Genomic DNA, 13317 nt, shown 5'->3' on the forward strand with positions numbered 1-13317 from the left:
AGAATATATATGATTTACAGGGTCGGAAACGTCTCCTTTACTGCGTTGCAAACTTCTGACTGAAATTATAATACCCTGCTCCTTTTAATTCTTATTTTTTATATATTTCAGCAAATTGCTTAACTAATTTGCACAATTACCAGAATCCACAATCCCATATCACGCATCCTTGGCGCACCTGAAACCCAGGTTGCCCGCCGAGCTGTCCTCCGTGTTCTGGGAGCGAGCGGCACATCTGTAGCGGTAGCAGTAGGACTTGTGGCACAGATAGGAGCCGCCCTTCTTCACCCGGTTGGGGTTCAAACTGACATCGGTGGCGTCCCACAGATCCGCTGTCCACTCCCACACATTGCCCACCATGTTGTGCAGATCATAGACGTTCTGCCGGAACGCATCCACCGGGCAGGTGAACTCGAAACCGTCGTCGGCCAGGTTGCCATCGGGAAACTCACCCTGCCAGATGTTTAGCCAGTGCTGGTCACGGGGCATCAGCTTGTTGCCCCAGGGATAGAGTTTACCCTCCTTGCCGCCGCGACATGCTGTCTCCCACTCCGTTTCGGTGGGAAGCCGCTTTCCTGCCCATTGGCAGTATTTCCTGGCGTCGCGCCAGGATACGTGCACCACCGGGTGCTGCCCGAGCCCGTCTAGGCTGCTGGCCGGGCCATACGGATGTCGCCAGCTCACGCCTTTGACTTTGTACCACCACGGGGCGCTGGCCACGCGAAAGTCCTCCAGTTGCTTCTGTTCTGCGGCATCTAGTAGGGTCTTGAAGAGGAAACTGTCGCCGAAGCGCTCTGCCTCCGTGGTGTAGTTGGTGGCCAGCACGAACTGCTCAAAGGCGTCATTCGACACCTCGTACTTGTCCATGTAGAAGTCCGCAACCTTCACCTTTCGTTCGGGCGCTTCCCGGTCCTGTCCAAAGTGCGGCTTGTCCGTGCCCACCTTCACGGTGCCACCGGGAATGATGGACATGCCTGGGAACTCCTCCTCTTCGACATCCTCCTTGCTTGCAGAGTTCTCCAGCTCACCATAGTAATCTCTGTAGTGGCTGTTGGCGCCGCGAGCCTTCTGGCAAACCTGCTCCGGCACTGTCGCCGGCTCCTTGTCGGCGATGGCTTCACGGTCAGGAGTCTGACAGCCGCAATCGCTCCAGGCGAGTGGACACTGGCTCAGGATTAGCCACAAAACGCTGTGGAATGTAATTTCTTTGTTTATTTTCATTATTATTGTTGTATTTGAACTGTTTTTCGTTCAAAATAATGCAAATTATTAATTAAAACGACGTATTTTTGCTTACACTGCAGCTGGGCACACTGATAGGCTTAAAACTCTCCAACCAAAATTAATTAAATTGTTTTTATTTGGGAAAATTAAAATAAAATAAAATATATTTAAAATATTGAAGGCCTGGTTTGTACCTACAACAACAACCACCATCTTTCTAATTAAAATTTTGGTTTTGTTAAAATTATAACAGTTTTTGTTGTAAGCAAAGTCATAAACCGGAAGTTGTATAACAGTTTCGCATAATGCCGCCATCCCTAGAAATTTGAAAATATGGCGGAAAGCTTTCAAATAGAGTTTAAAAAAACTATGAAAATAGTTATAGTTTACTTTTATTCATTATGCAATTAAAAAGAACGAGTAAGTCACAGTTGCACAGTGGGTAAAACACATTAGAAACGATACGTACGAGTTAAATAAGTTAAAATTAGATTATGGCGCAAATCGTGGTTAACATTTGGCGGCTATGGCTACCGATCCGGCTTGGCTAAGATTCACTCGGCTTCTCGTGCAGCCAGGGCCGGAATATGGGCAGCGTCGATGGATAGTGCGTGTGTGTGTCCGGCTTTAGCACCGAGTCCGGCCAGGTGTTCGCGTTGGCGGCATCGCTGGCGTTCCGGAAAGGATACGTGGCCAGAACGATCGGCAGCTGCAGCTTGATCTCCTTCTCCATTGACTTTGGCTCGATGACGAAGAAGACGTCGTAGGATATCTTGATCAAATGACAGCCATGCAGGTTGGTGGGCGGCAAGGGCGGCACGTACAGCTCGTTGTGCCACTCGTCCTTCCCGCCCGGTCGGATCTTGCCACGCACCAGGACCGCCAGCTCGCGCTTCTCTGTCTGCACCACCTTGCCGCGCGCCAAATACTCGATGGTCTGTGAATGTTGGATTGAGATTCAGTCAGGGATTCAGAGAGTAAGGATCACGGACGCACCTCTGTTAACGACGCCTTGGTCCGCTTGATGGATACGTTGCTGTAGTTGGATATGAAAGCCGTGACCAGAATATTCTCACCGGGCACATAGCCGCCGCGGTCCAACGACACCCGGCATTTGATCTGGCCGCCACCCACGCACACGACGCCCAGCTTGTGCTCAACTTCGCAGGTGAAAGGTTGCTGTGAACAAAAGGAAAAGCTTAGTCCTGGATAATTTTCACAAACATTTACCCACCGCTAGTATGGGCTTCTCCAAGTTCAGGTCGATGGGGTTCATCACGATGAAAACCTGATGATTCTTGTGGATGATGCCGTTGTTTTCGCGCAGCGCCGCCTTGCAGTAGAACTGGATCCAGCCGTAGCGGCCCAGGAAGGTCGAGGGCAGACCCAGTGGCAGACCGAGCTTGAAGGGAAAGCTGTGTATTCCTGGCGAGAGAATGGCCGGACCGCCCTGGTCCACATCGCCGAGCAGACGCATCCGGAAATCGATGTAGTTCTCCTTGTCGTAGGTACGCTCCTGCCTTCGACCATTGCGGACGACGCCCTCGCCCACGACATGGAAGTGCAGGCCCAGGGCCGGCGTCTCGTCCTGCAGCTCAATGAGGACTCGGCCGGACAGGAACTGGCCGGGGAAGTACAGCAGCGACGTGTTGTCGAAAATGATCAGGAATTTAAGTAGCTTGCGCGGCATCTTGGCGGCGGCGTGAGACTGTTCCTGTGAGTGGACCTGCTTTCATGGGCTCTGCTGTCGATGCCTGGGGAAAATTGGTAAACGAAATTGGTTAGCTTTGTGGGTACATTTGTAAGTTTGCAATTATTTTGGCAGCGTTTTCGGTTTAATGACAACTTGTCCGTCATACTTGGCTACGTCTCCGCCGCCGCAGAGTATTGAACGCCACTCGCACACACTGGTATTTATGTGGGCAGCAGCGCCTAGGCGGGCAAAGGAAGCAAAACCAGTTTGGTGTGGCCCCCAGAGATGGCTGCGTGCACGACGGGCCATGCAGCACGATAGCCCCGAAACATGCGCAGCAAGGTCAGCACACCGATCATCTCGTGTCACGCCCCCAGCTCTTGGGCCAGAGTCGGGTATGTATCTTGGCCGAAACCGTAGGCTGCAGCCACAGCCATAATCGGGGAGCAGGCCACTCCGGTTACTGCATTGGTTGACAATGTTTGCAAGGGGGAAACTGACGTAACACTTTAGAGGAAGGAAAGTGGATTCCCGACAGTTCAAAGCCATCACTTTTTGGGCCATTCAACCACAGACACACAGATCATAGAGTTCGTTTCCGCTGGAGAGCACCCATTGTGGGCGCACTTGACAGCCAAAAGCCCGATTGTTTCCCCAAATACACTGTACGTACGCAAACACAAAGCAATCCAGTCCAAACCGATCCGCTGGGACACTGGCACGGAGCGTTACTTGGCTCGATCTCAACCGCGCTCGCTGACGCCCGTTTGGCAACTGGTCGTCGTCATCGTCATGCATCAGGCATCTCGGAACAACTTGTTTTGAGAGCACTTTTCGCGATCAGACCGCTGGAGAGGAGAGAGCTTCAGCTGGAGCCAGAGCCGCGGCCTAGATGATGTCGTAATATGCCTGGCGAGCGCGCTTTTGTTTTTATTATTATTGTTTGTACACAATACACCAGTTTCTGCATGGACTGGAGTCTCGCAGGATGCACTTAATGCAGGTGACTCAACCGGATTCGAGCGCCTGCCTGACCCACAACAAAAGATACAGGAGACAATGGAAGAGGGCCGAAGGCAACCCGATATCTGGGGGAACCCTTAGAACATTCATTCTTGGTGGTTTTTTCTACACACGCCTGGAATGTGTGTGTCTCAACACCTCACACCCCATCATATCGGCGAGCCTCGCTGGCCAAATTGGGTGAGCGATCCGCTCGATTACAAGAGCAGTCGCTAATCAAATTTGGTAATGCTCGCCGACCACTCCAAGAGCCAAGCAGCCGTCGTCGGGCAGGTGGAGCAGAGCGTTGGCCTGACAAGTACGCAGACTATTTGTGGCCAAATGGGTTTGGGATTCGAATACAGATTCAGATTCAGATTCGTATTCGTATTCGGTCGCACCTACAAAATGCTTGATTTATACATAGCTCCGTCGCCATTCTCCGGCAGCCTGTACAGGCGCGCAGGCAGGTCCACAGGCCCAGGCACATAAATGCATTAAGTGGCACACATTTATGCATTATGCATGCAATTCATACCGGTTTAGTGTTGTCTTTAGGCACCCAATCGAAGAACCTCAACTGTAACTCATGAAAATGAAAGGCCAAAAGCCAAGCGGAGCTATCAAGTAAACAAAAAGAAACCAAACCGCACTGGCTCCAAAAAAACCAGTGCTTTTATGTGTACACTGGACTTTTTACTGGCACTTGCTCGTTTAGTAGTTGGTTTTAAAGCTTCCTGCATTAGGGGGATCATTTTAGCATATGAATCAGGATCAGAATGAATCTCTGGTTGAAGAGACCTATTTAAACTGCAGATAATTGATACTTTGGTGTGAGTGGGCTTAAGGAAAGCTTAACATATTGAGCCTCTGCTTCAAAACATAATATTACTTATTTACTTAGTAATTCCTAGTTTAAAAATGTATTAAAATTTATTAAGTCTTCTTGAATTAGGAGGATAATCTTGAATCATGAATCAGGTGAATGAATCTGGTTGAAGATATTCATCAGTTCTGATCTGATTTAGGACTTAACTTAACCTGCAGATATGTAGGTGATAATTAGAAATGACTGGGCTTAAATATCGTACTAATACTGCAGTACAGTACTTATAGCATATATTGACTTTAAGTAGACTTTAAAAGAAAGTCTCACAATTAACAGATCTATAGCTGCCTCGGCACTAATCACTCTTACTAAAGACCCTGCTGATTAGACTCTTACATTGTAGATGTCAGATTTGCCCAGTTTTCTTTTTCGATTTCTCCAAGCTGCTTGCATTAGTGACACTTAGCAGTAATAGAGAGTAGAGTGGAGTGGAGTGGAGTGGAGTGGCTGGCGTTTTCCATTTCAATGTTTTCTCGCTTAATTGCTGAGAATTGTTGACTTTTAATGACCCCAAGAAGCCGCGAAAGATGGATGAAGGCAACGAGCTGGAAAGATTTCCCGTTTGCGGTCTGAAAATTAGTTTACTTCGACTTCGACTTCGGACTTGTTTGTTTGTTGTCTGAAATGATAATCGAGCATAGTTGGGCCTCGGAGTTTTTGGGTAGCAGTCAGTCAGTCAGTCGGCAATTAAGTCCAGCAGAAGCTGGAGTGTTACAGTCAGTGTGGTTTCGCAGCTGCTCCGTGGTGCACCATCAGCAGTATCCGTACGGCCCAGTCTCTGCTCCGTTTAGCTCTTTGTTCCGAGAGTAATTACAGTGGACCACAGTATGTAGCTTTAGTCGGTCTTTCATAATAGTGGCGAAAGCCAGCCAAGAATATCTTAACGTAGCATCAGTTGTGGAGGGGAGTGGCCCGACCGATTACCCACGATACCGTAAAATTCGAAGAGAAAAGCAAAAAGTGCTGCCCCAAGCTGAGTTAGTTTCTTACCTCACACAAGCTCTGCGTCAAGCTTTGGCCACTGTCTTCGTGCTCTTCTCCCGGCCAGGTCGCTCGCTCTCTCACTCTCTTGCCTAAATGGAGTTGGTCTTAAGTCGGACCTGGCCGCGCTGTGCCTCAGTTTTTGCGATGACGCCGAGAGCGCTGGTAAGACACGGTCTGCGTTGTTAGCCTGGGCTGCACTCCCCCGATGGACAGGTGTAGCGGCGCGCGAGAAAGTTGAATCTGTAACAGGCCCAGGCGATCGCAATCGCGCTCGCACTGCACCTCGCCATGAGTCATACGCGGTGTTTACATCCCCGCCAGAGCGTGAATGGGTCTCTGCTCCAGTTTGCCCGAGATCCTATCTGGAGGCCGCGAACATGTGTTATGAGTGGACGTAAATACGTCAGCTTATTTACATAATTGGCTAATTAACCGATCTCTTGACACGTTGTTAACCAGATTCTTACCAAGTGGAATAAGAACTGTTAGCCAATTGTCTGCGGGATTGGGGTTAGCTGGGGGTTTACTGGGAACGCCACAGAGACCGCATAAATTACACCAAAATGCTTTCTTTCGTTTGCCCAGTGCCAAAACCGTTAAATGCTCGCCGCGTCTTATACAATACCCGAATTTGCATAGCCCTGGCGGAGCCTCGTTCGGAGTGGAGTGAACTGTTAGCTAATCTTTAGTCTCTGTGCGGTGTTTCCACAGAATGCCAGCAGCAGACATGACCACCCTGACCACTGAGCCCACGATTGCCGCGCTGGAACAAAGATTGCCAGTGGCCGATGACTTGGATTCGATTCCCTCGCAGGAGGACGAGGAGGATGGCGACAACCTGCCGATCTGGATCGATGGAGAGGAGCACTGGATAACCGGCGTGGACGCCAGCACCACCTGCTCGGACTTGATCTGTGCGCTTCTCAGCTACCGGAGTCTCCAGCAGCAGCAGATGTATCGCCAGGAAGGTTTGAGCAGCCATTGTCCCGCGCCTGCCCTCCATGGCCCCCAAGAGTACGCGATTGTGCAGAAGCAACGGCACTACGAGGAGTACCTGGACGGAAGTGCCAAGCTCTGCGATATCATCGCCAGCCGTCACGCTTTGCCGAAGGAGGAGGAGGTAAGCGATCGCGATCGAACGATCGAAGGCCCCGAGCTAAACGTTTTTCACCCTCTTCCAGTGCCAGCTACAGCTACGCCATTTGGCCACCGCCACGTCCCGCAAACACACCCCGACGACGGACAAGGACAGTGGCATGGGCAGTCCAGTGGATAGTTCGCGTAGCATGCGCTTTCGGCGCAGGGGCAAGAGCAAGGTACTGCCGGCGACCATGGAGCCGGAGCAGTTGGGCATGACGAGGGCCAACCCCAAGCAGCCAAAGAGAAGCCGTAAGAAGAACTCTCACATATCGCCCGATGAGAGCCTGTTGAATATTATCCTGGCGCAGGACGAGACCATCCTCCAGCAGATGTCCATGCTGCAGTAAGTTATGCAATTATCCCCGCACATTAATCCTGATTATGCCGATTCTCCGCTAGCGACAAGGACCGTCAGATCCTGAAAATCGAGGAGGAGAAGCACCGCACACGGGAACGCGAGCTGGGGAAGAACTACCTGCTAGAGACGTACCTAAGGGACCTGGAAGAGACGCAGGAGAATGGCCACCCCGCACGACAAAGCTCCGAGGAGGGGCCACCAAATAGGCTTGAGGAGGCGGCAGCCTCTTCAGATAATGGTGAGGCCGTCAAGGACGAGATCCGCTTGTACTGGCTGGAGAAGATCCATGCCCTGAACAAAGACCTGCAGCGGGAGGAGGAGCTGCTCCTTAGCCTGCATGCCAAGGTGCGTAGGCACCAGGTTAAGCGGGTGTACGAGACGAAGAGCGAGGTACTGGTCCAGATCGATAAGCTGGACACGCAGCTGGCCGCTCAGGTGGAAGATATCCATAGAGTGGAACGGAAACTGTTCACGGCCAATGAGCAGCTTAAAGCCAAGCTCGGCGTGCTCGAGTCTTTGGGTCGCGAATTCGAGACAACGGTAACCGAGGAACGGTTCGTTCCAGAGGAGCCCCAAGAGGCTGTAAAACTTACCAGATTAATGCAGACAGCTTCGTCTACGGCCGATGAGTTCCAGCCAGGCGAGCGCCGCTACCGCCTGACCCAGCAGGAGCTCACGCAGAGGAACCTGAATGGTCACCAAAGGCCAAATGACAAGGGCTTGTCGAAGCTTCTGCTCAAGGGAGGCAGTAGCTCACCGAATCCCTCTACCTCCTACCCGCTTGTCCCCGTGGAACACCTGGGCACCCTGGTATAGCCTGGAAGGAGTAGGATCCTTTAAGAATCTCGAGCGTCGGAACCAAATTGTTGTCAACTAACCAAATAGAGATTTCATTCTTTGTTTATGTTAAAAGATTTTCTTTTTGTTGTACAACAAACACGCCCTAAACGGGTCACAAAAAAGCTAGGTGGACACCAAAAATGCTGATTCTACTTACTTCTTACTGCTATTCTTCAACTGCCGCATGAAGCCTGCATTTGGCTGGATGCAGGGCCGCCAGGACTTGACCAGATTGTAGGCATCCTCGGCGCTCATATCGCGCCGCTGCATCAGATAGCCGATGACCACGGAGGCGGAGCGCGAGACGCCCGCGTTGCAATGAACCAGCACGCAGCCCTGCGGCGTTTGGCGACGAGCCTCCTCGATGAACTCAATGGACACCGGCAGGACATAGTGCAACAAGTCGGCATCGGGCAGATCCAGGCAGGGGAGATATTTGCACTTGACCGGCGTTGGCAGCTGCAGCTCTCCGAGGCTGGGCGTCGGAATGCCCACGCTGAGTATGTGCGTCCACTTGTACCTCAGCACGTTCTCCGCGGTCACAGCATCCTGGGAGCCCAGGTAGAGAAACTCGCTTAGGATGCAAGCGGGCATTGTATCGGGCTTGGTGTCCACAACGAAGCCATAGGGACGTGACTCTAGGTGCTGCTGTTGCGGACTTCCGGATGCAGCTGTTCCTGTTCCCTCCTCGCTGCCGGAAGATCTTCGCCGCGGTTCAATGTAGCGGGCCCCGGTGGGAGTCGTTACGACGGTGGTGGTTGGCCTCAAGTTGGCCAGCCGCTTCTGCAGCTCATACAGCAGTATCATGATGGCTCTAGTTGTTGGCTTCCTCGCGATAGTGGACTCTGCACAGGTAGAGCCCGCAGGCCGGCGCCAGGTGTATGCGATGGTCCCACGAGTTCTTCGAGGGAATGGTCAGCATCTGGTAGATGTCCTTCTCGTTGATTCGCCCGCTGCCCAGGGCTATCAGAGTGCCCACGATGCGACGCACTTGCTTGTACAGGAAGGACTTGGCCTTGATCTCGATGTCCCAGTAGTCGTAGGTTTCGGTGGCCAGCGTGGCGTTCGAAGCGAGGGCCAGAGATCGGCCGGCAAGTATATTGATCTCGTCGATTTTGCGCAGGGTGAACATGGGATGGTCGCGGGTGGGGCCCTTCTGGCGGCTGACGCTCATAAAGGTGCGAAAGTCATGGACACCGATGAACATCCGAGCCCCCGACCGGACTCGTTCAATATCGAAGCTCGGGTTTCTGTGGAAGAGAAGACAATGGTAACTTGTGCATAGCCGCAGTAGTGTGACTTACTGGCTCTGCAGGAAGTAACAGCGATCGATCTCCTCCACAGGTATATAGGCCTCGTATCCCCGGTTTCGCAGCTTGCCACTGTCATCCGCCGCGGGCGGAGCCTTGGCCACGGCAATGCGGTACAGGTATGTGCGTCCGGTGGCGTGATACCGACAGTGGAAGGAGTCGTCCACCAACCGGCTGCTGAGCACGCGGATTGGAAGGCGCTGCTTGTCGAGCGTCCGGTTGAGCACACCGGTCAGTGCACTGGTGTCGTATGGCTGGCCATCACGCCGCTCAAGGTCAACGTGCACCGTTGAGTGCAGGGCATGGACACCCGCGTCTGTGCTGAAATGGAGTGCGTTTCTGTAGCTTTAGCAGCTTCTCTGGGTTCCCTTGTCACACTTACCGACTGGAGAGCACCGTCTGTATCTCGTTTGCGGGACGGAAGACTCGCAGGGCCAGCTCCAAGCAGCCCTGAATGGTGTTGGTGTCCAGCCGCGCCGGCTCAGACTTGTTTATGGTCTTTTGAATGCCACTGGTGGGGAGTTGGGGAGTTATTAGGGAGCCTGGCATTCAGGGAATCCTTAAAAACTCACCGAAAAGTCGTTCCAATGTAGGAAATATTCAGCAAGTACCTGTGCATGTTATGCAGCACCGCCCACACGCCGGGTAAACTCAATAAAAACAGCTGGCCACACTGCAGCGAGCGTTTCAGGCAATTGACTAACTAGTCTTTTTGTTTTCTGGAACTTGGCAATTTTAAGTTAGTTAGCTTGGCTTATGGTGAATAATTTGGCGGTTATCTAAGAGCTCTACTTTCTTAACACTCTTTTTAAAAAGAAATTGGTTTTTCTTTAAGAATTATTGGTCACACGCCACTCCAAGATAACAGCTGATTAACTGACTACGCTTCCCAACACTGCTTTCGTATCTTTCGACTATTCCACACGGCGTCTGGTAACACTGGCTGACAGACAAAAAGTTTTGTAATCAGACAAAAATTAAGACTGCCTGTCGCCTGTCGTCCACCACCCACCGGTAAATACTTCTCCAGGCTCTCGCCCAGCCGGCTATCCAAATTTCGAAGAGCAGAGTTCCCCAGCAGCAGCCCCGACATCACACAGATCAAGAATGGCCGGCCATATCGACAACGCCCGCGCCACGGAGGATACGGAGGTCAATGCCTGGATCCGTTTCGGCCTCCGACTAGGCGTCAGCGCTGCCCTGCACCCCTTGGAGTACTCGAAGACGCTGATGCAGCTGGGCTACGAGCCGATCGCTGCGCGCCCCGGCAAGTCGTTCCTGGGCAAGCCGGTGATGGAGCTGCCGAACATCTTCCAGTACGGTGGGTGCAAAGTTCTTGTGGCCAAAGCCAGCGGATTGAATATATGGTCTCTTGGTCTCTTGCAGCTGGGCACATACGGCGTATTGACGGCTTCTATGGCTGCTACCGCGGACTGGCACCCAAACTGGTTGGGTCCATTGTGGCCCTGGTGGTGAGCGACCGGGTGGCCGACAAGCTGGGTCTGGCGCCGCCCGAGGAGATCAAAGACGATATAAACCAGACCGATGAGGAAATGCAAGTTTCTATATGCTTTTCGTATCCTCCAATTCCCTAGCGAACTCCTTTCTGCCTCTCCCGCAGGTACATTCAGTTCAAGTCGACGCTGAAGCGCGACATTGTGGTGACGGTGACCGGAATTGTGGCCTCGCATCCCTTCCATGTGATCTCGCTGCGCATGATGGCGCAGTTCGTGGGACGCGAATCCCTGTACACATCCATTCTGGGATCCGTGGGCGAAATCTGGAAGACTGAAGGCATTGCGGGCTTCTTTTCTGGCTTGGTGCCAAAGCTCTTGTGCGATGTGGCCTGCCTGGTGCTCACCAGCTCCACCGTCTACATGCTTAATAAATATATCATCAAGGATGCGCTGGGCAGACAGTACAATGCGGGCTTCACCCAGTTCTTTGTGTCCACCATGCTGTACCCCTTGCAGGTGGTGTCCACATGCTCGGCGGTGAGCGGCTCGCGTTTGATGGCCGGCCAGCCGCCCATTATGCCAGCCTATAAGAATTGGGTGGACTGTTGGAACGATCTGCAAGCCCGTGGGGATCTAAAGCGCGGAAGCTCTCTCTTCTTCCGGTGAGTGTGATGCTGGTTTCGCGTATTCAATTTTTATGAATTTTCTTTCCATTTTTGTATTTAGGACGCAATCCATTAGATCGCCAGTTATTACCACTTCCTCCTTTGCGCCTCTGCCCAAGCTGGCACGCTACCAGTAGATACCAGCAGATATAATGCCAAGAGACGACCACGAAGGGACCTACCCGGACAGCCCGTCACAACTTCAACTTGCGTTTACCCAGCATTTCGATGGATCCCTGATCCTGCCCCCAAGACAACTGCATTTGTTCCATGTCCCTTGATGATATTACAAGTATACCTAACATGACTTGAAGAATTATCTGCATTTGCCTCGTGGTCGCTTAGTCTCTTAACCCATATCCTTGGCGCAGTTCCTTCGTAGCTTCCGCGTTTCCTTGGCACTGGATCCTTTGCTAAGCCATATGTAGAAGGCTAGCTTGTCCAGATTGTGTATAGTTTGCGACAAGATCCTGTTACTGTTTTATTCCTGCAAGAACAAATAAATTTTGAACCCTCGGCAGATGTTGTTTTTGTTGAAACTTTAGGGATATAAGAACAGATTGAGCTGCTAATTATGGTAGGGATTCCCTTACTGCAATGCAAACGAGAGAGAAATGTCATTTCTGTTCAACTTTTATCAGGCAATAAGAGAAATTCAACTCACCTAATCAATAAAGTAAATCGACTTTATGTATCATTTTAATTTATATGTATAATTTCTGCTATATTTTCCGTATTTATAATACAACTTAGCTGTACTTAGCTGCTTGGTTGATTGGTTTTTACACGAGTTTCTTTATACAGTGCTTACTTTGCGGATCCAATAAATAAATTTAACACACTATAATGTAATAGAATGCTCTTAGAAATACCGAAAAATCGTACTTAAAATATTTTACACATGGTTTACATTTGCTAAGATTGTTTCTTACTCGGCTAGTGCATATAGTGCTTCCTGGTCAAAAGAATATATGCATATGTTCGCCCTATTTCAGCTGCCAACACTTATCCAATTAGCAATTGTAATAATTTCATTAGTAATACTTCTATGCGTGTTCTTAACTAGGAGCTTCCTCTGCTTAAACATCTAGGTATTTGCTGTGTGTTTAAAGTTTTAATTGCAATGTCATAGGCATATTCGTTAGAGGTTTCTTGTCGATAATCTTGGGGAGAGTTCCCTCATATATGTAACTATTGGCGCTCCAACTTGGCGAACTTCTAGCTATTTACACCTTTAACTACATACGTACATAGATTACATTCCCCCTCCAATGGCCAAGTTAAGATCTACGTCTAAGTTGGTCTGCGCGCTGTGAGGTATGAAGAGGCGATGGTCTGATATGACCTTTCTTCTCTGCACACCCCCCATTTCAAGGCAATATAGAAAGCATAAGATGCGTAGCTCATCCTACTTATTCATATATTGCCCTTGCCCAATTCCAAGTTGGAGCTGGCTTATTGCTTTTGTTTTGGGTCAGGACTTGACCTAACCAGCGGAAAAGAAGGACTCTTCCAGGCTTCCTAGCTTTCGCCTTAATTGACCGCTTGTGTTATAGATCTAAAATATGAAATAAAATATTGTGCTGCTGTGGGATGTTTTGTTTTTAAATAAGGCTTTTTGCTTTTATTAAATTTTTGCTAAAAACTAGAATTAAAATTAATAATCATTAATTAATAATTAAAGTTAACGTAATGGTATTAATTAAAAACATTTTGTCGCGCACACAATTATTTACAATTACACAAATATCGTCG

At 50.3% G+C, this 13317-nt stretch overlaps 6 protein-coding genes across 7 annotated transcripts; 2 read left to right on the plus strand and 4 right to left on the minus strand.

Moving 5' to 3' along the window:
- Positions 1-82: 82 nt before the first annotated feature.
- On the minus strand, positions 83-1251 carry LOC108079024 (formylglycine-generating enzyme). The gene has a single exon (XM_017173203.3). It carries the CDS (start codon positions 1219-1221, stop codon positions 160-162), a length of 1062 nt encoding a protein of 353 aa, XP_017028692.1. The 5' UTR covers positions 1222-1251; the 3' UTR covers positions 83-159.
- Positions 1252-1600: 349 nt separating this feature from the next.
- On the minus strand, positions 1601-2914 carry Vdup1 (arrestin family protein Vdup1). Its single transcript, XM_017173222.2, has 3 exons — positions 2459-2914; positions 2221-2403; positions 1601-2161 (listed from the first exon to the last, which is right to left on the minus strand). The coding sequence occupies exons 1-3, from the start codon at positions 2912-2914 to the stop codon at positions 1772-1774; spliced, it is 1029 nt and encodes a 342-aa protein (XP_017028711.1). The 3' UTR covers positions 1601-1771.
- Positions 2850-8937, minus strand: Mkp (MAP kinase-specific phosphatase). Its single transcript, XM_017173228.3, has 2 exons — positions 8288-8937; positions 2850-2978 (listed from the first exon to the last, which is right to left on the minus strand). The coding sequence occupies exons 1-2, from the start codon at positions 8935-8937 to the stop codon at positions 2957-2959; spliced, it is 672 nt and encodes a 223-aa protein (XP_017028717.1). The 3' UTR covers positions 2850-2956.
- On the plus strand, positions 5941-8170 carry LOC138928300 (ras association domain-containing protein 10). The gene is made up of 4 exons (XM_070285027.1): positions 5941-5954; positions 6504-6912; positions 6974-7275; positions 7332-8170. The coding sequence occupies exons 2-4, from the start codon at positions 6505-6507 to the stop codon at positions 8104-8106; spliced, it is 1485 nt and encodes a 494-aa protein (XP_070141128.1). The 5' UTR covers positions 5941-5954; position 6504; the 3' UTR covers positions 8107-8170.
- A 7-nt stretch (positions 8938-8944) lies between the features above and the next one.
- LOC108079042 (tRNA pseudouridine synthase-like 1) lies at positions 8945-10315 on the minus strand. Of its 2 annotated transcripts, none has more exons than XM_017173225.3 (4): positions 10013-10299; positions 9823-9951; positions 9435-9761; positions 8945-9380 (listed from the first exon to the last, which is right to left on the minus strand). In XM_017173225.3, the coding sequence occupies exons 1-4, from the start codon at positions 10057-10059 to the stop codon at positions 8945-8947; spliced, it is 939 nt and encodes a 312-aa protein (XP_017028714.1). In that variant the 5' UTR covers positions 10060-10299. The 2 variants fall into 2 exon arrangements, with proteins under 2 accessions (XP_017028714.1, XP_017028715.1); XM_017173226.2 differs by having other exon boundaries at positions 9156-9380; positions 9439-9761; positions 10013-10315.
- Positions 10316-10359: 44 nt separating this feature from the next.
- Mtch (Mitochondrial carrier homolog 1) lies at positions 10360-12082 on the plus strand. The gene is made up of 4 exons (XM_017173224.2): positions 10360-10761; positions 10827-10995; positions 11062-11559; positions 11624-12082. The coding sequence occupies exons 1-4, from the start codon at positions 10548-10550 to the stop codon at positions 11697-11699; spliced, it is 957 nt and encodes a 318-aa protein (XP_017028713.1). The 5' UTR covers positions 10360-10547; the 3' UTR covers positions 11700-12082.
- Positions 12083-13317: the final 1235 nt, after the last annotated feature.

Source organism: Drosophila kikkawai, chromosome 3L (assembly GCF_030179895.1).
Source record: "Drosophila kikkawai strain 14028-0561.14 chromosome 3L, DkikHiC1v2, whole genome shotgun sequence".
In the NCBI taxonomy this organism is placed as follows: Eukaryota; Metazoa; Arthropoda; class Insecta; order Diptera; family Drosophilidae; genus Drosophila; species Drosophila kikkawai.

Excerpts from the sequence above, each read along its gene's own strand:
- LOC108079024 (XM_017173203.3), bottom strand. The coding sequence starts at position 1,221 with ATGAAAATAAACAAAGAAATTACATTCCACAGCGTTTTGTGGCTAATC.
- Vdup1 (XM_017173222.2), bottom strand. The coding sequence starts at position 2,914 with ATGCCGCGCAAGCTACTTAAATTCCTGATCATTTTCGACAACACGTCG. Across the intron at positions 2,404-2,458 it reads TGGAGAAGCCCATACTAGCG|CAACCTTTCACCTGCGAAGT; the intron begins GTGGGTAAATGT and ends TTTTGTTCACAG. Across the intron at positions 2,162-2,220 it reads CCAAGGCGTCGTTAACAGAG|ACCATCGAGTATTTGGCGCG; the intron begins GTGCGTCCGTGA and ends CAACATTCACAG.
- LOC138928300 (XM_070285027.1), top strand. The coding sequence starts at position 6,505 with ATGCCAGCAGCAGACATGACCACCCTGACCACTGAGCCCACGATTGCC. Across the intron at positions 6,913-6,973 it reads CTTTGCCGAAGGAGGAGGAG|TGCCAGCTACAGCTACGCCA; the intron begins GTAAGCGATCGC and ends ACCCTCTTCCAG. Across the intron at positions 7,276-7,331 it reads CAGCAGATGTCCATGCTGCA|CGACAAGGACCGTCAGATCC; the intron begins GTAAGTTATGCA and ends ATTCTCCGCTAG.
- Mkp (XM_017173228.3), bottom strand. The coding sequence starts at position 8,937 with ATGATACTGCTGTATGAGCTGCAGAAGCGGCTGGCCAACTTGAGGCCA. Across the intron at positions 2,979-8,287 it reads TTGAAGAATAGCAGTAAGAA|GCATCGACAGCAGAGCCCAT; the intron begins GTAAGTAGAATC and ends AATTTTCCCCAG.
- LOC108079042 (XM_017173225.3), bottom strand. The coding sequence starts at position 10,059 with ATGCACAGGTACTTGCTGAATATTTCCTACATTGGAACGACTTTTCG. Across the intron at positions 9,762-9,822 it reads CAGACGGTGCTCTCCAGTCG|CACAGACGCGGGTGTCCATG; the intron begins GTAAGTGTGACA and ends ACTCCATTTCAG. Across the intron at positions 9,381-9,434 it reads TGTTACTTCCTGCAGAGCCA|AAACCCGAGCTTCGATATTG; the intron begins GTAAGTCACACT and ends TCTCTTCCACAG.
- Mtch (XM_017173224.2), top strand. The coding sequence starts at position 10,548 with ATGGCCGGCCATATCGACAACGCCCGCGCCACGGAGGATACGGAGGTC. Across the intron at positions 10,762-10,826 it reads GCCGAACATCTTCCAGTACG|CTGGGCACATACGGCGTATT; the intron begins GTGGGTGCAAAG and ends GGTCTCTTGCAG. Across the intron at positions 10,996-11,061 it reads AACCAGACCGATGAGGAAAT|GTACATTCAGTTCAAGTCGA; the intron begins GCAAGTTTCTAT and ends CCTCTCCCGCAG.